The 18,892-nt window shown below is 44.6% G+C and overlaps 1 protein-coding gene across 1 annotated transcript; it reads right to left on the reverse strand.

Annotated features, from left to right (window-relative positions):
* Positions 1 to 12,279: 12,279 nt before the first annotated feature.
* On the reverse strand, positions 12,280 to 16,418 carry LOC115545319 (beta-galactoside-binding lectin-like). Its single transcript, XM_030358347.1, has 5 exons — positions 16,262 to 16,418; positions 15,283 to 15,354; positions 14,229 to 14,305; positions 13,175 to 13,355; positions 12,280 to 12,745 (listed from the first exon to the last, which is right to left on the reverse strand). The coding sequence occupies exons 1-5, from the start codon at positions 16,271 to 16,273 to the stop codon at positions 12,599 to 12,601; spliced, it is 489 nt and encodes a 162-aa protein (XP_030214207.1). The 5' UTR covers positions 16,274 to 16,418; the 3' UTR covers positions 12,280 to 12,598.
* Positions 16,419 to 18,892: the final 2,474 nt, after the last annotated feature.

Below are 18,892 nucleotides of genomic sequence, written 5' to 3' on the forward strand. Positions count from 1 at the left end.
TGTACCTGATATTAGTTCAAATTTTATCACGCTATTTCTCTCTTTCCCCTCATCTGATAATGCCCTGATTGCAACACGCATATCGGAATGTCTGGCGGACGTTAGCACCTGGACAACTGCCAATCACCTGAGGCTTAACCTCAACAAAACCGAGCTCCTCCTAATTCCAGGGAAAAATTGCCCACACATGGACTTACTGGTCACCGTTGAGAACATCACTGTATCTCCTTCTCCAACTGCCAGAAACCTCGGTGTGGTATTGGACAATCAGTTATGCTGCACCGCAAACATCACTGCGGTGGCCCGATCCTGCAGATTTGCACTTTACAACATCCGCAGAATCCGGCCCTTCCTCACAAGGGAAGCAGCTTAGCTTCTAGTCCAATCACTGGTCATCTCCTGCCTCGACTACTGCAAATCACTCCTGGCTGGACTTCCTTGCAGTGCATCTAGAATGTGGCAGTGCGCCTCGTGTTCAACCTACCGAAGTTCTCCCATGTGACCCCCCTCTTCCCGGACCTCCACTGGCTCCCTGTAGTAGCTCGCATCAATTTTAAGACGATGGTTCAAAGTCAAACCTGTATGTAAATAAACTAGTCAACGTATGTTATAGTTCAAATGGAATTTATTAATAGTTACCCAGTGTTGTGCCTGACCGCGTTCATTGAACGATAGTTCATGAACTCGTTCATATTTTGGGCGAACTTGAACTGAACGTACTGTATTACTGCCTGATGAATGTTACTGTGAACTCGTTCATTCTGGTGTCTGTGAACGGCACGCTCACTTGATTTAACTTTGTTCAATACGGGGGTATTTGTTTATCAACACGGCGGATGCGCACGCAGATCGCCATGTTTTTTGACCGGTTGCCATGGTTATCTCCATGTGGTTAATTTGCAGTTGCGGTGTTGTAAGCTTACTGTTACATTAAACTGTAATCAGAAAACACAGTTATACCCTGCAGTATCTCTGGTATAAAGGCTGGGACGAATTTCAAATTATAAATATGTACAATCCATAACGTTAGTTCTCTGGCTCATAGCTCAGCGGACTAGAATACCTCCTAGAATCGGTTCTCCATCTCAACAGTAGGGCTAGATCCTAGTAAAAAGACTACAACCAAACGTGAACGCCCCCCCTTTCCGTTTCCGGCCAACGAGCAATGAGTCTTCCAACAGATATCAATGGGATTTATAAAATGCGCTAAATGTGCAATAAAACACGATATAAACTGTATTTTGCTACGATACTTGATTCAACCACTCTATTTCATCCTAGACAAACCAAAAAGGGGGCTCAATGTTCAAAATACCGGAAAAAAAGAATATCTCACAGCAACATATTGAAAGAAAGGACTATGAACTTGTTAATTTTTTGGAACTGTGAACTTAGTTTAAAATTTTGAATTATGAACGTTTAACTGAACTAGTTCTTTAAAATGTGTGAACTGAACTATGAACTAGTTCACGTAGAAAGTGAACTTTCCCAACACTGGAGTTACCTCTGTGGGGCTTATTGACAAACCCTTGTGTGTTTTGGCAGTCAAACTTCTCACCCTTCCCCATCCTGGTACTGGTGTTTTCATGCACAAGATTATCGATGGCAGGAATTCTTTGTTTTGGGGTTTGACAGACAAAACATGCTCCATCATCAGAAGACGTGCTCTGTTGAGATGAATATAATTTTTTCTTTCCAGCTGCTGTGAAGAGATCAAATTCCTAGGCCACAGATACAGAAATCCAAGTAGCCATGAGTTTACCCCTGAAACATGCACCCGCCAGGACTGGGGGAGGGGGGATTTTGGTCCCAAAAAAGGAGAGAGAGAGAGAGAGAGAGAGAGAGAGAGAGAGAGAGAGAGAGAGAGAGAGAGAGAGAGAGAGAGAGAGAGAGAGAGAGAGAGAGAGAGAGAGAGAGAGAGAGAGAGAGAGAGAGAGAGAGAGAGAGACAGAGAGAGAGAAAAAAAAATACTTTTATTCTGTTTTTTTCTTCAACAATTAACATTTTAACACAAGACAAAAGGACTTTACATTAGACAGCAATAAATAATGAATACCTAAATAAACACACTCAATCAAACACAGTTAAAAAAGAGCTTCCCCTCCTGCACAGTGCATACTGCAGAAGTAAAACACCAAAGGTCCCTGAACTCTTCCATTGTGCCCATTAAAGAGTGGAACCTGAAGTCCACCCTGACTCTGGCCTTCACCAGGACCCCAAACATTTCTGCCTCCCCTTCTACCTGGTTCTTCCTGCTTATGTAAACCGCCATTTTGGCTTGCCCAACCACAAAGTTCAACAAACACCATTTCTTTGAATTTTCCCTCCGATTGCTCAGCTTGTGCTTGTGTGTAGCCACCACACAGTACTTGTAAAAGCTTTTCCCCGAAAGAAAGTGTAAATCCATCCTGGACTTGGAAAGGCCCACTGGTTTCACCAGTCCGGTCTGATCCACCGACAGTCCGAGCTCTGGAAACAGATCCCCCTTGTCCGGTACATCCGCCCCGCTGAAGTAGTCCCTCAGCATTTCTCGCTCCTCACTGTTAATCCACTTGTTTATGATGTCTCTGGTGTGCCGGCTGGACCTCAGACCCAGGAGAGAAGCCACAGCCTCAGTGTTGTGGAGCCCGGGCCCTGCCAGGTCCACCACCTGCCTCAGCTTGAACACCCCAGTGGAGCGCAGGCGCTGGGTGAGGCCAGGGCTACTGCCATCTTGCACGTCCAGCCGAGCTCCACACACCAGGGGCTCCTCCAGGAGCCAGAACAGAGACGCAGCGGGCCCCAGTCTCTCCCATTTAAAAAGAGTCCATGCCTTGAAAACACCATGATAAAAAGGAGGCAAACTACACACATGAAACGAAACACAATTCAATAAAAACAAGGATTTGTCTAGAAAGAGGCCAGCTATCTTCCTTAATATGATGCCTGTTACCTGTCCCCAGACGACATCATCCTGCCCCAAAAGGTACCGCTGGATAAACTGCAGCCTGAAAGCCGCCGCTCTGCTCCCCAGGTGAACTAGCCCCTGCCCCCCCTCTTCTTTCGGAAGATATAAAACACTCTGAGGAACCCAATGCAACTTGTCCCAGAAAATGGGACAAGTTGCAATGACCGCTTGCACTTTTTGCAAGAGCCCAGCAGGGGGCTCTAAACATTTCAATCTGTGCCACAAGGTGGACGCGACCAGATTGTTAATAATGAGGACCCTTCCTCTGTAGGACATGTGGGGAAGCAGCCACCTCCACTTAGCCAACTTCCCCTCTACCTTCTCCAGCACTCAACAATCTCGCCCAATCTATTAATGTCCTCCTGATTTTTAATAGAAATTATGATGTCATCAGCATAAGCTGATGAGATAAAATCTGAACTAATATCAGGTACAAACAGGCCATCAATAAAAACACGAACATTGTGCAACATGGGTTCTATAGACAGTGAGTACAACATACCAGACATGGCGCAGCCTTGTCGAATACCTCTTTGTACCATGAAAGGTTTGCATAGACCACTGTTTATCTTCAGAACACTCTCAATGTTCTCGTACATGACCTTTATCTTAGCTATCAGACCCAGGCTGAGGCCGTACCTTTGTAAAACTTTCCAAAGGTAACGGTGCTCAACCCGATCAAAAGCTTTTTACCTGGTCTAAAGAAACTAGACCAGCATCTAAACCCAATGAACCGGAGACTTCCAAAATATCCCTAATGAGTGACACATTGTCAATCATGGACCTGCCGGGCACACAGTACGTCTGAGACCGGTGAATGAGCTGGTCCATCACCTTCTTCAGCCGGTTTGACAGGACTTTTGACAGCAGCTGATAATCTACACAAAGCAGTGAGACGGGCCTCCAGTTCTTGATCTCCTGAAGGTCCCCTTTCTTGGGCAGCAGAGTGAGCACAGCCCTCCTGCAGCTCTGAGGGAGGGAGGAGTCCTCAAAGCTCTCTGAGAAGACCCCCAGCATGTCTTCCTTAAGTTCAGACCAGAAAGCCTTGTAGAACTCAGAGGGCAAAACCATTGATGCCGGGGGCCTTACCCCCCTGCACACTCTGCAAGGCAGAAAACACCTCGTCCTCAGCCAAGGGCCCCTCCAGCTCTCTGTTGGTCTCCACTGAGACTGTAGGCAGGTTCTCACAGAACGAGTCAAAAACAGCATCTTCCTCCTGGTACTCACTGCTAAACAGCTTCACATAGAATTATACCGCCCTGTTCCTTATCTCTGCTATGCCTGTAAGCTGCTGTCCGTCCTCTGACAGCAGCGCATGAATCTGCCTGCTCTGGCCATTCTTCTTCTCCAGACTGAAAAAGAATTTGGACGGGGAGTCCATTAAAGAAACGCTCTGAAATCGTGAGCGGACTAGCGCCCCTTGCGCTCTGGAGCCCAGCAGGTCTACCAGCATGGCTTTTTTAGATTTGAGGCTCTCAACATAGCCTCCATTTCCTGTGGACTGTGCAGAACTCTGCAGCTCCACTATGTCTAACTCCAGATCTTTAATAGACTTGGTGATGTCACGAGAAACATTGAGAGTGTAATGCTGACAAAGCTGCTTAGTCTGTATTTTGCCGTGATCCCACCATTGTTTTAAACACATAAAATCCCCCTTCCTCTCTCTAAAACCTTTCCAAAAATAAATAAAAACCTCTCTAAAATGCGCATCTAAAAGCAAAGCTGTGTTAAAATGCCAGTATGCAGACTTATTCCTCATATTTGCAATAAAAACCTCACATATGACCATGGAATGGTCAGAGAAGCCTACTGGACATATTTTACACGCTTTAAAAATGCTAAAATGATGCGTAAAAGAGTAAAACCTGTCTAACCTAGCTAGAGATAAAACAAGTTCCCTGCTGTGGACCCAAGTATATTGTTTTACATTGTGGTGGAATTTCCTCCATACGTCACTCATACTGTGATTCTCCATCAGTGTTAGCATTGCCTTCCGAGAAGGTGCATGAGGTTCCGTATGATTCCTATCTTTATCCTCCGCTGTGCAGTTAAAGTCCCCTCCCAAAAACAAATAATCTTCTGGCACACACTGACTTAAAACCAGACTAAGTTCATTTAAAAACTGAACTCTGTCAGGGCCAGAGTTTGGAGCATATACATTAATAAATCCAATATTAAAACGCTCATATTTTGCCTTAACTACCTGCAGTCTCCCCTTAACCCGCTCTTCCACCACATGGGATAAGGGCACAAAATCTCTGGAGAACAGGAGAGCTACTCCTGCACTCGTGCTGTTAAAATGGCTTAAAATGACTTTGCCCCCAAACTCCCTCCTCCAGTCTGTTTCATTAAAAACATCACTGTGAGTCTCCTGGAGCATCATTATATTAATTTTTTTAAGTTTAAGAGTTTCAAACAGGCAAGCCCTCTTCCACTCCTCAAGAGTGGAAACCTTAAAATAAGTCATTGTTTTTGATGTGAGGAGAGACACACAGATGAGAAGAAACAGGAGGCCAACTGCTCTACACATAGTCTTCAGCATGTAGCTCTTGTTTGAGTCTCAGAGCAATCTTCTTCAATCTGTAGACTTCTTGCTCTGAGAAACCTCCCTCCCCTCTGATGCTCATCTGAGCCTTGACTGAAAGCAACAGCATACTCTTATCTGCAAAATACTCTTCAAATTGGACATTCTTCATATTTTTTGTTTTTTGAAGGAACATTTGTATGCTATGCATGGTGTACAACTCTTCCAACTGAGAAGCAGAAAGCAGCGTTGAGTCTGTGAGGGGCTGACTGTCTGTGGCACCGTCCTCCATCACCTCCTCCTCACTAGACTGTACCTCTGCCTGCTCATCACTAGACACTAGGGCTGTAACGATACGCGTATCAAACCGAAAATCGCGATACTCAAAGCCACGATCCTGTCTCGCGGTGTGAGAAGGCAGAAGCGCGATACGCCCTTTCTAACTCTGCGGTCAAATTGTCCGATTGAAATTTGCTAATAATTTGTCTAGATAATAGTCTGCTGACAGCGCCCCCTCCTATCGATGCCGTAAGTATGCGACTGCAATCCTCCGTGGCTACGGAGGATCGCATTTCTCCGCAGCCGTCGAAGTGCTCATATGCGATATGAACGACATTTATCCAGAGGGGGTCTGTGTGATCCTGTCTCTAGTGTTTTGTGTGATTTGACTGGCAGTTTGTCTGCTTATAGGTCGGAATGAAGCGGCCACCGATTATTGACAGGATGGGTACTTTATTCTACCGGACTCGTTCGCTTCTTCACTAGACACACGCGCTACCGCTCGCTCTCCTCGCTCGTCCACTCACTCGCTGACGTCACTCACACACGCATACGCACATTGCCATTCTGGCGCACACACATATGCTACTCGTAACGCCTCGTTATTGCGACGTTCATGACCTTCAGGTTTTTCTCCATCTATTGAAAGTTAGGCTATTAAACATGTTGCATTCTATACGGCCTGATTATGTCATTATTTAAGCTACATAGCCTAATAAGTAGTGCTAATAAGGATATTGACTAAACCAACCAAACAGTTGAAAAAAGCATCCTCCCACAAGTTATTTCTTTATTCATTTAGCTATACTTTAATAGTATTCTTTCTGTTCGAATCTGTTCAGTGTTCCAAATTATTTGTTATTAAATGTTACATTAAGTTAATTGGTATATAAGTGTTGTTTAAATAAAATGCTTTTTAAATTTCAAAAAATCGTGGGATGTATCGAACCGTGGGTCGAAAATCGTGATACAAACCGAATCGTGAGTTTGTGTATCGTTACAGCCCTACTAGACACTGTCTCCTCCTGCTCTCCACTAGCCGTTGCTTTCTTGGCTTTGGAGCCACAGGTTTCACTGCCCTGTTTTCTCTTGAGGAGAGGAGGTTTACACACAGTATCTTCCTCCTCCATCAACCCTTCCTCACTGCCACTGCATCCCTCTGCTGCAGCAGGGATGGGCCCAGCCTCAACAGTCTCTGCCGACTCTTTGACTGCATTATTCCCCTCCTTCTGAACAATACATTTGCTCTGCCTTCCATTTTCAACACCCAGAATTGCATCTTCTGGATTTTTTCCACACTGCTTTTCATTTTCAACATTTTTAGATGCTTTCGTGGGACTTTCACCACACTGCTTTGCATCCTCAACATCTAGCCTTTTCCCCTCAACATCGGCAACACACTGAATGAGGTTCTCCACATCTGCCGCCCTCTGTTTCACCGTCTCAACACCGGCCGAGGTCCCTGCTCTCGCCTCAGCAGGCTCAGCTCGCTTTGCAGGGGTTTTCTCCGGGCGAGTGCCAGAGTTGACAAACACTGCGTAATCAAAATCATCAACTTTAATGCTGAAAACCAAATTCAGCTCCACGTCCTTTTTGTTCAAAATCATATGCACCTGCCGTCTGTACCCCACGACATGCCTCATCAGGGGAGACTTAAAACCGGACGGCAACTTCCTTATAGCGGACACGACTTTCCCGTGCCTCGATAACTCCCTGATCAACAACTCATCCCCGATAAACGGGGGGATGTTGGAAATAGTGACCTTTGCCGCAGGTGTAGTTAGCGGAGACACTGATACAAATGAATCATTAACCACAATGCCGGTCTCCACTACTTTGTTGGCTTTCGCCACGCTGTCAACAAAAATCACGACTGCCCCGTTCATCCGGGCAGCGGATTTAATGCTACTATGCCCGATCAACTCTCCCACTGCCAAACCGCAGTCCTCAACCGAGCAAGGAAAAGTCGGGGAGATCTTGATGCCGTGCATTCGGGTCAGATCGCTGAACGCAACCATGCTTTAGGCGTACCGACCAGCGGCCGCTGGTCGATCGCACAAAAACACCCCAAAGAATACAAACCTCACAAAAAAACCCTTACAAAACCTTCACCTACCTATAGGTGAAGGTTCCGCTCCGCTCTGCTCCGCAAATCACGCACCTTCCGCTCATTCAGAGAGAGAGAGAGAGAGAGAGAGAGAGAGGGAGAGAAAGGGAGAGAATAATCAATTAGGAGAATGAGAGAGTGAGAGAGAGAGTGGGAGAGAGAGAGAGAGAGAGAGAGAGAGAGAGAGAGAGAGAGAGAGAGAGAGAGAGAGAGAGAGAGAGAGAGAGAGAGAGAGAGAGAGAGAGAGTATATATCTTACTCCGTCCTCGCAGGACAGTTTATTTCAGCTTGCCACAACATGAGAGGATGACATTCTACACCAGGCCTCACTGTTTGATTTTAGTGATTATTCGTAACCTATAATGTGTTTTATGTAGCTTCTCTTTACATTCATTTAATTTTACTATGATAGTATGTAATGTATGTAATGGTATATTGTTATAGGTTGTTATGTTTACATATTGTTATGATGTTCTCTTATGATATTATACAAAATATTTGTAACACTGTAATGCTTTGGCAACACTGTTTGGTTTACCACAATAGTCATGCCAACAAAGCTTTTTGAATTTAAAGCTTTATTTGAATTTGAGAGAGAGAGAGAGAGAGAGAGAGAGAGAGAGAGAGAGAGAGAGAGAGAGAGAGAGAGAGAGAGAGAGAGAGAGAGAGAGAGAGAGAGAGAGAGAGAGAGAGAGAGAGAGAGAGAGAGAGAGAGAGACAGAGAGAGACAGACAGACAGACAGACAGACAGACAGACAGACAGACAGACAGACAGACAGACAGACAGACAGACAGACAGACAGACAGACAGACAGACAGAGAGACAGAGAGAGAGAGAGAGAGAGAGAGAGAGAGAGAGAGAGAGAGAGAGAGATAGACAGAGATAGACAGAGATAGAAATACACTGGTTTATTACCGTTGAGATATGGTTTGGACCCTCTCAGTCCGTCTGCTGGCTTCCCTCGTGGGGTCTGGCCTCTAAACTGAGGCCTGCTAATACTGAAACTACTCACTCCTGATTCTACTACTGCTAATCTATAGTTGGTCACACTTCCTCGTGGTGTACTGGAAGCAGGAAGGTAGTATGATCTCAGTCAGATGTTGGCACCTTACGATTTGTACATTTTCTAAAAGGTTAACTTTTATCTTCAAAAAGTCGCACGTGTTCAGAGTTTTCACCGGCCAGGTGAATATATATAATATTTAATATCCCATGTTTAAGCTGTCTATCCAATGATAAGACTGGACTTCTCGATCAATGGCCAAGCCAGCAAATACTTTGACGAAAAAAATGAATCAAACAAATAAACAAAAGCACAACAAGTTATGAAAAGTTATGACTGATGCCTGGAGTAGTGATCCCATCACCTCAAGAGACAACTATTGGTTCTGATCCGCGCGTCAGGGAAGGTGCCAATATATAGCAAGCCAACCGCTCCAGAAAATGACCTCATTCAGTCACGTATCACCTTCGTTACGCCTTAAAAAACGCCGTTAAATAAACTGCGTTTGTTACGCCGTATTGCGCAAAAATTGCGCCGCTTTTTACGCCGCAATGAAGACCTTCAAGAGCGCGTAAAAAGCTAACCCCGTTTTCTGGCGGGGTTTACTTGCCATAGCCCATATTTAAACCACATGTACTGACATGCGTAATGACACGCGTAATGACAGCTGTCACTCCATTCAGAGCAGAGCAGCAGTAAAACCACGCGGAATGAAACCAACACAAATATCCAGAGAAACACTGCAGGGATCAGTGGAGACGCTCGTTTCTTTATACTTACAGTTCCAGCCATGTTGCCGTCCGATCTGTTGAGTTTACACGCAGGGAGGAGAGGAGGCAGTAGAGCAGAGTCCTGCCTGCTGGTAGGGTATTTATAGAGAGACGTGTAGAACATGACAATGTAATAATTTCCCGATGATGTAGTAACCCCAATAATGTCATAAAAATATGCACTTGAGTCCATTGAAAATGTAATTAAACCTTATGATAATAAAGCTTTATTGCAGATACAGGTCCATTTAACGCATCATAAATATTAAAAAATAGGAAAAAAAAGAAAAGAAAAAAAAATAGATGCAGGCTATTGCCCCAATGCTATTTTAACCTAGACGTGAATCTATAGCAGCTTTTCAGAGGGCTGACTAGGGCTTCAATTATGTGGTCCTCTGACTTGTCTAGGCGACACATGAAACTAAACATCAGCTGTCTTTAGAGTGCCTCACAGTTTGGCACTCTAATGGACACAAACAATTGACTGGTCCTGTGCCACCTAGGGACACGAAGTAGCAGCCTCATTGCATCATCATTATGCTACCTTGAGCCCATGCATACTCTTTTTTCTATAGTTAGACCACAATTGAGCAGTATATAACGGTGTGATGTAGGTTGTAAACAGAGAGCACTTCAAAGATTCTGAGCACATAGAGAACTTCCTTGTAAGCATGTTATGTTGTATGATAATTTAATAACTTCCCGATAATGTAATAAAGTGCATTTCCCAGTAACGTAATAATCTTTGTACCAATAATGTCATAAAGTCTATGATACATTAAAGGGAAGTTATTACCTAGTGGTGATACTGTGTAGGCAACTATAGGTCAAGAGGTCTAGCGCCACCAACAGGTCAAAGTTGGACATACATCAAGGTTATTAACTTTTGACCCGTTCATCCGTTTTTCACAAGAACCCTCACTAGAACCCTTGGCCCAAGCCAAGTTCGACGCATCTTAAGATGTCTTTTCTGCCTTATTGGATTTTCCACCATCTTTGATTTTTTCAAAAACCTTTACAAGGCCTCTCTTGTCACAAATTGTGTCTAATCTTCTTGAAAATTAGCCCAGATGATCTTCAGATCATGACACACGAATGCATTCAACATCTTCTTGAAATTCTCTCCCTCTCTCTCTCTCTCTCTCTGTCTCTCACTCTGTGTCTCTCTCTCTCTCTCTCTCTCTCTCTCTCTCTCTCTCTCTCTCTCTCTCTCTCTCTCTCTCTCGCTCTCTCTCTCTCTCTCTCTCTCTCTCTCTCTCTCTCGCTCGCTCTCTCTCTCTCTCTCTCTCTCTCTCTCTCTCGCTCTCTCTCTCTCTCTCTCTCGCTCTCTCTCTCTCTCTCTCTCTCTCTCTCTCTCTCTCTCTCTCTCTCTCTCTCTCTCTCTCTCTCTCTCTCTCTCTCTCTCTCTCTCTCTCTCTCTCTCTCTCTCTCTCTCTCTATCATAGCGTGTCATTACCATGTCATTACGCGTGTCAGTACATGTGGTTTAATAAATGCCATCCCCCCAGAGAAGGTATTTGAAATGATTGAACCACAAATGTCGCAATGAATGAACCCGCAATGCAAAGAAAGATGATTCATATTAATAACCGTATTAATCAGCTGTTATTTGGCCCAACCATTAAACAATGCAGAACAGCATAGAGTAAATATGACTCATTCATATTTTTTGGATACATCTTTGAAAACATTGAAGTGCAGAATATGATTGGTGGTCCATTGTGTCAGAGAAAGTATAGTTATAGTTTAGATACAGAGATAGTATATAGCATTGTATTGGATAGTAAATAGTATAGTATTGAAATAGTACTGTATAGTAGATAGTATAGTATTGTAGTGTATGGTAGATATTGAGATAGTATCGTATTGTATAGTTGATAGTATAGTATTGTAGTGTATAGTAGATAGTATAGTATTGAGATAGTATTTTATTGTTTAGTAGATAGCATAGTATTGAGATAGTATTGTATTGTATAGAAGATAGTACAGTATTGAGATATTATTGTGTTGCATTGTAGATAGTATAGTATTGAGATAGTATTGTATAGTAGATAGTATACTATTAAGATAGTATTGTAGGGTATAGTCTAGTATTAAGATAGTATTGTAGTGTATAGTCTATTATTGAGATAGTATTGTTCCCTTACAACACAATCATTTAAAAGATCATCCTTGCAGAATTACACACAGTATGAAACTATGAAGTTATATTATTAGCTAGTTATTATAATTGGTTATATTTCTCATGGCATGGTCATCGTGTTATTGTCAGGCCAGACTAGCGTGTGAGATAGAGTTGTATCAAGTCCTGGAGTCCAGGCATGAACACCAAGATGCGGGTTCGATTCCGAAAGGCCAACCCATGCACCGCACCAAATATGTATCCTCTGAGAAGTATTAATACTACTAAGGAACACTTTCCCTTATTTGCCAGGTAATATGGAATATTAACTGCCACGCAAATTGAAATGCTAATTTTTCCATGCCATTAGCTACAGAATTTACACACACACAAACGTATACATGTACACACACACAAACACACACACACTCAGAGAAACAGAAAAATGCACAAATATACACCCGTAGACACACACACACAAAATGGTGGACTACGACAACTTGATAAATAAATCACCAGATGCTGATTATCATTGCTAAAAAAATCTTTTTTAATACACATCAGTTCGACGATGGAAGGAGGAAGGGCTGACGGGGCAACAGATGGAGAAGATGGCCCAAGACAGGCCAGGGAGGAAGCGATTCATCAATGGCCGATGTTCTCAAAGGAATACAAAGGCCTAAACAAAACAAATCAATCAGTGGTGCCATTGCATAAAAAGCTTTGTAAAGAACATCTAACACAGGGATGTCAGAGGTTGATGAAGTGAGTGGTTCTCATCTGCCTGTGAACCGGTCTGCTGTGAGGAGAGGCCACCAGACTGAAGGAGGAGATCCAGCTCAGGGTTAGTTGATCTCAAAGCTGCGGATGAGGACGCCGCCCCAGAGGGTGAAGTCCAGGTATTCACACGCCCCCAGGCGGTTGGGGAAGTGGACCTCAGAGCCATCGCTCAGGATCACCAAGAACTCCTCATGGGTCAGGGTGACGGTGAACTACAGAGAGAGAGAGAGAGAGAGAGAGAGAGAGAGAGAGAGAGAGAGAGAGAGAGAGAGAGAGAGAGAGAGAGAGAGAGAGAGAGAGAGAGAGAGAGAGAGAGAGAGAGAGAGCAACAGGAAGAAAATGTATGTTCATTTACTTAATGTATGTTCATACACCCCCCATCTCCCTCCCCCCCATCTCCCTCGCCCTTCCTACCCCCCTCCCTCACCCCTCCCTTCCCCCTCTCCCTCCCCCCCTCTAGCTCCCCCCTCCATCCCCCTCTCACCTTGAAAGACTCATCGTAGTTGAAGCGGAACCCCCCCTCTCCCTCCCCCCTCCCTCACCCTTCTCCCTCACCCCTCCCTCTCCCCCCCTTACCTTGAAGTGCTCCTTTTCTTCCTACGCCCCCCTCTCCCCCTCCCTCCCCCCTCTCCCCCCCTCACCTTGAAAAGCTCCTTTTGTTTGAAGGGGAACCCCCCCTGATGGATCTCCTCCTCCCAGACCCCCCCCTGGTACGTGTTGTAGATCACCATCTCGTCGACATTGTGGCCAACTGATGTTGCTTTCCACCACACGCTCATGTGGAACGCGTTGTCGGTCCCGGAGAGGATGTTCAACCCAAAGCTGGAGGGAGGAGGAGGAGGAGGAGGAGGAGGAGGAGGAGGTGGAGGAGGAGGGAGAAGTGGAGGAGGAGGGAGACCACCCGGTACTCATTAGTCACTACAGCTGCAGTACAATAAACGTGTCACGCACGGGACTGAAGCTGCTCAAGTCACCGATTCAGACCCCGATCCATCGATGAGTCGACTTATCGACTTCACGCTGATGTTACTTTACAGCATCTTTAAGATTGTGGAGAGATTATCGTGGGGGTTGGGGATTCTCTTTATCTGAATCTTTACAGCGGAACAGCTTCAAATAACATTCAACCCCAGGAGAACAGACTAGCAGGTGTGTTGTGTGTGGGTGAGGCTAACTCAAGGCTTTAAATAGAGGCAAACTGAAGGGGAGGAGCCTTTACAGCTGGCCCCTGAACCCAGCCCCCACCCTCATGATTAACCTTTGACCCCTGCACCCGGCCCCCACCCTCATGATTAACCTTTGACCCCGGCCCCCACCCTCATCATGAACCTTTGACCCCTGAACCCGGCCCTACAGTCATGATTAACCTTTGGCCCCTGCACCCGGCCCTCACCCTCATGATTAACCTTTGGCCCCTGCACCCGGCTCCCACCCTCATGATTAACCTTTGCCCCCTGCACCCCCCCCCCCCACCCTCATGATTAACCTCTGAACTCCAGTACTAGACTTTGAAGGATTTCTATTGCAGTTCAACTTCCTTCAGTAAAATGAAAAAAACAAACAAGGAAACGATCCAAGCTTTTTGTTCTAAACATATAGGAGGACAGATTCATGGGCCACATGCGCGTGGAAGACACCGCCCCCTAGTGGGTGAAAGTGTTAGCGCGACGGGACGGTGGATCCACTGATACTCACCGATCAGCACCCGCATTCGGGACCCCGGTGACGGTCAATGTGTGGCCCACCTTCAGGGGCATATTCTTCACCTCCATCTGAGAGAGAGAGAGAGAGAGAGAGAGAGAGAGAGAGAGAGAGAGAGAGAGAGAGAGAGAGAGAGAGAGAGAGAGAGAGAGAGAGAGAGAGGGAGAGGGAGAGAGAGGGGTGAGGGGGGGAGAGAGAGGGAGAGAGGGAGAGAGAGAGAGAGAGAGAGAGAGAGAGAGAGGAGAGAGAGAGAGAGAGAGAGAGAGAGAGGGTTTGAGCAGCAGACTTCCTGTGTCCACCACCGCCTCAGATCAACATATGCTCTCTATCAGCAGACATGGACCCTCTCAGTCCGTCTGCTGGCTTCCCTCGTGGGGTCTGGCCTCTAAACTGAGGCCTGCTAATACTGAAACTACTCACTCCTGATTCTACTACTGCTAATCTATAGTTCTACTGGTCACACTTCCTCAGGTTGAACTGGAAGAAGGAAGGTAGTATGATCTCAGTAAGATGTTGGCACCTTACGATTTGTAATTTTTTATAAAAGGATAACTTTTACAAACATTATTTAACAAATTGTGCCAGTATATCGACATGAGAACGGATAGGTGTGGCATGTTTCTTACAATTGATAGAGAAATCCTACACTGACTTTAAATTGGTTACAGTTTAAATATAACTTTCTTCAAACTATCTTTAAAAGGTCGCGCAAACGTGTTCAGAGTTTTCACAGTTTTCACCGTCCAGGTGAATATATATATAATATTTAATATCCCATGTTTAAATGAATGAATGAATGAATGAATGAATGAATGAATGAATGATCTTTATTGTCAAAGTACAGGTACAGGTACAGGTAAATCGAAATTTGGGAGAAAATTTGGGTTTCATGAAACGCATAATGACAGGACTAATGACACGCCTAATGACAGCTGTCACTCCATTCAGAGCAGAGCAGCAGTAAAACCAGGTGGAGTGAAACCAACACAACTGATGTCCAGAGAAACACTGCAGGGATCAGTGGGGACGCTCGTTTCTTTATACTTACAGCCATGTTGTCGCCTGAATGGTGGAGCATACTCGCAGGGAGGAGAGGAGGCAGGAGGAGGAGGAGGAGGAGCTGTTTGATATATAAATACACTGGTTTATTACAGGTTGAGCTATGGTTTGAGCAGCAGACTTCCTGTGTCCACCACCGCCTCAGACCAACATATGCTCTCCATCAGCAGACATGGACCCTCTCAGTCCGTCTGCTGGCTTCCCTCGTGGGGTCTGGCCTCTAAACTGAGGCCTGCTAATACTGAAACTACTCACTCCTGATTCTACTACTGCTGATCTATAGTTCTACTGGTCACACTTCCTCAGGTTGAACTGGAAGAAGGAAGGTAGTATGGTCTCAGTAAGATGTTGGCACCTTCTGTTTAGATTAAGATTTGTACATTTTTATAAAAGGTTAACTTTTACAAGCATAATTTATCAAATTGTGTGTCAGTAAATCGACATGAGAATGAAAAGGTCTGTCATGTCTCTTACAGTGATAGAGTAATCCTACACTCACTTTAAATAGGTTACAGTTTAAATATAACTTTCTTCAAACTATCTTTAAAAAGTCGCACAAACGTGTCCAGAGTTTTCACCGGCCAGCTGAATATACATAATATTTAATATCCCATTTTTAAGATGTCTAACCAATGAAAAGACTGGATGTCTCAATCAATGGCCAAGCCAGCAAATAGTTTGACGATAAAAGGGAATAAAACAAATGCACAAAAGCACACCAGGTTATGAAAAGTTATGAATGATGCCCCGAGTAGTGATCCCATCACCTCAAGAGAAAACTATTGGTTCTGATCAGAGCGTTTGGAGGGGTACCGACATTTAAACCACGCGTAATGACATGCGTAATGACAGCTGCCACTCCATTCAGAGCAGAGCAGCAGTAAAACCACACAGAGTGAAACAAACACAACTGATGTCCAGAGAAACACTGCAGGGATCAGTGGAAACGCTCGTTTCTTTATACTTACAGTTCCAGCCATGTTGCCGTCCGATCAGTTGAGTTTTACGCGCAGGGAGGAGAGGAGGCAGCAGATGAGAGTTCTGCCTGCTGGGAGGGTATTTAGAGAGAGACGCGCTATGCTTCTGTTTTCCAAAATGAGTGACTTATTCAGGGAGATATTCAGGAAAAAAAATCCTACCCAGCAAACATTTAAGCGACCTTTGTCGAGGGAGGCTAACCAGTCCATTAGACGTCGAGTCACAACGGGAAATTGTGATTTTGAGGAAAGCTTGTTTGACAGTGTTGTGACTGAATAAACACTGTTTAAATTAACAAAGATACAACTTTGTAACATGAGTGTGAACGGTGTTGTTTTACACATGAATTGTGTTATTGAAAATTGTTATTTATTTCAAACGTATGATTTGTGGTATGGTTGTTTATAGCCAATATAGGGGCTATAACTCGAGCATTTCCTCGAGTTGCATGTAGGAAAAAAACGGTAATTTCCCACCAACACGTAATCCCTGCAAGTAATCCCTTTGGCTTCCAATGCATGGGCAAACTGTGATATCAGTTCGCCGTCAAGTTCAGCAGGCTTGCGAGTTGCAGGTGAGCTTCGAAAAGACACTCAAATTTAAACTGCAAATGTATTTGTAAAGAAGTTATCCTTTTAACATTTGCATGCTAAACTGTTGAATTTGAAGCGACACGGCGTATTCTCATAGATCAGGGGTCTCAAACTCGCGGCCCGGGGGCCAATTGAGGCCCGTGGGATGATATTTTGTGGCCCCCTACTTGACAACAAAGTTTAGTGTTGGTGCGGCACGCGCGTTGTTATCAAACGCATAGAGTGGCTTGCCACGCTTTTTTATGACTTGTGATAGAGTCACCAGATGTCCCGGTTTTGCCGGGACAGTCCCAATTTTGAGTTGCGTGTCCTGAGTCCCGACAAAAACCCAAAGACGCTAAAATGTCCCGGTTTCCACCAACCGCTATGAATTGTCCCGTGTTGTCAGCGATTACATAGCCAACGTGATCTAATTATAGCCCGATCATTAACTTATATGAGACCCCTGTCATAGATAGTTTGTCTTCGTATATGTGACGTTACATATGAACTGGGGGCTCGGAAAGCTAGCATGCTAACATTAGCTTAGCCACGAAATGGGACGCAGCTACTGGCAGCATCCCGTCTAGGGATGCTACGTTAGCTGTATGTTGTTGAAAATAAAACACGTGAATAGTCGGGTGGAAAGCACTATTTCCGTGCATTAATCCTTTGAAGTTAATTTTAGAACCCATTCTTCTAATTTTCCAGTGATTATTAATAGCGAGAGCGGTGATAGCTACTACAGATAATGCCTACAGTAGCTTTCAGTAAACGGCAGCTCCAGGCTCGTTTCATTTTGTGGAGCACGTCAATTGTCTGAGAAACACGTGTTCTGTGGAGCACGTTCGTTTCAGTTTTTGAGGAGGTCTGCTTAAAAAATCTGAAATATTGACATACTGTAATGAGCTGGGTTGATGAGGTTCTCTTATTATGCGTTCAGCAGCTATGCAAATGTTCACATGCGTTGGGTTATGCACTAATGCTATTAGTAGAGGTTAATGGGGGATTGTCTCGGGAGAGGGGGGGGGGCAACGTGAGGGTCAGGGTCCGGAGGTGACGTGTTTGTTGGGGTTAAGCTGGGTTACGACTGGATGTACGGCGTGGTCAGGGCCAACGCCTCCTTATTCAACGCTGCCTCACCGTGGGGTGAGCATTAAAATATATATAACTAGAGGGTGCACTGTAATGTCTGCGAAAACCATTCTGATGCCTCTCTCTCTCTCCCTCCCTCTCTCTCTCTCGCTCTCTCTCTCTCTCTCTCTCTCTCTCTCTCTCTCTCTCTCTCTCTCTCTCTCTCGTCTGAAAAACGCTCCCCTTCAAAATGCATTGGTTAACATTTCATTCTGTGTAGCACGAAAAAAGTCGGACAATCGTGCTCTGGCCTTCTCATGTTAATAGGATATTACGCAGTCATATCATATCAAATGATCTAGGTGTTTAGCATTTGAGCCACATATTTCATCACATGTGTGTTTATGTGCCTTGGTCTATTTGTCCTGTTGATGACTCAATTTGAGGAAATGTTTACTGGAATTGAGAGGTAAAGTCCAATGGTTGTAAATTATTATAACATTGAGAAATATTTACTTACCTATATTCATTAAAAAAAAAGCCTGTTTTGGGTTTGGTGGTTGTGTATTTAGTGTATTTAGTATTTAGTGACTTGGCTTAAAAGTTAATTTCATGCAGGTTGTAATTGTGTATTTTGGAAAATAGGTGTGGTATTTTTCCTCAAGTCATGTTGCTTCATAGCCTGGCTCCGTCCGCCTAAGTACTTCCGCAAAATTTTCATTTCCCTTCGGTCCTACGTTTGGGTTTGCTGTATATTCACGGGTTTTCTCCGTCCAAATTCTGTGCGTCCAATCAGCGAACAGAGGGAGTGGCTGAGAACAATGACGTTAAAGTCAGCTCTCGTTGACGGACATCTTTACGCACGAAGTTGGTTTTTTACAGCCTATGCACAACGTAATTCCCGGCTGGTCCCGGCGCATGACATATGCCACGACCAAACGTTATCGAAAGGTTATGTCAGATCCAGAGTGGCAC

Source organism: Gadus morhua, chromosome 6 (genome assembly GCF_902167405.1).
Source record: "Gadus morhua chromosome 6, gadMor3.0, whole genome shotgun sequence".
In the NCBI taxonomy this organism is placed as follows: Eukaryota; Metazoa; Chordata; class Actinopteri; order Gadiformes; family Gadidae; genus Gadus; species Gadus morhua.

Excerpts from the sequence above, each read along its gene's own strand:
- LOC115545319 (XM_030358347.1), bottom strand. Across the intron at positions 14,306-15,282 it reads ATTCAGGCGACAACATGGCT|ATGGAGGTGAAGAATATGCC; the intron begins GTAAGTATAAAG and ends TCTCTCTCTCAG. Across the intron at positions 12,746-13,174 it reads AACAAAAGGAGCTTTTCAAG|TTCACCGTCACCCTGACCCA; the intron begins GTGAGGGGGGGA and ends CTCTCTCTGTAG.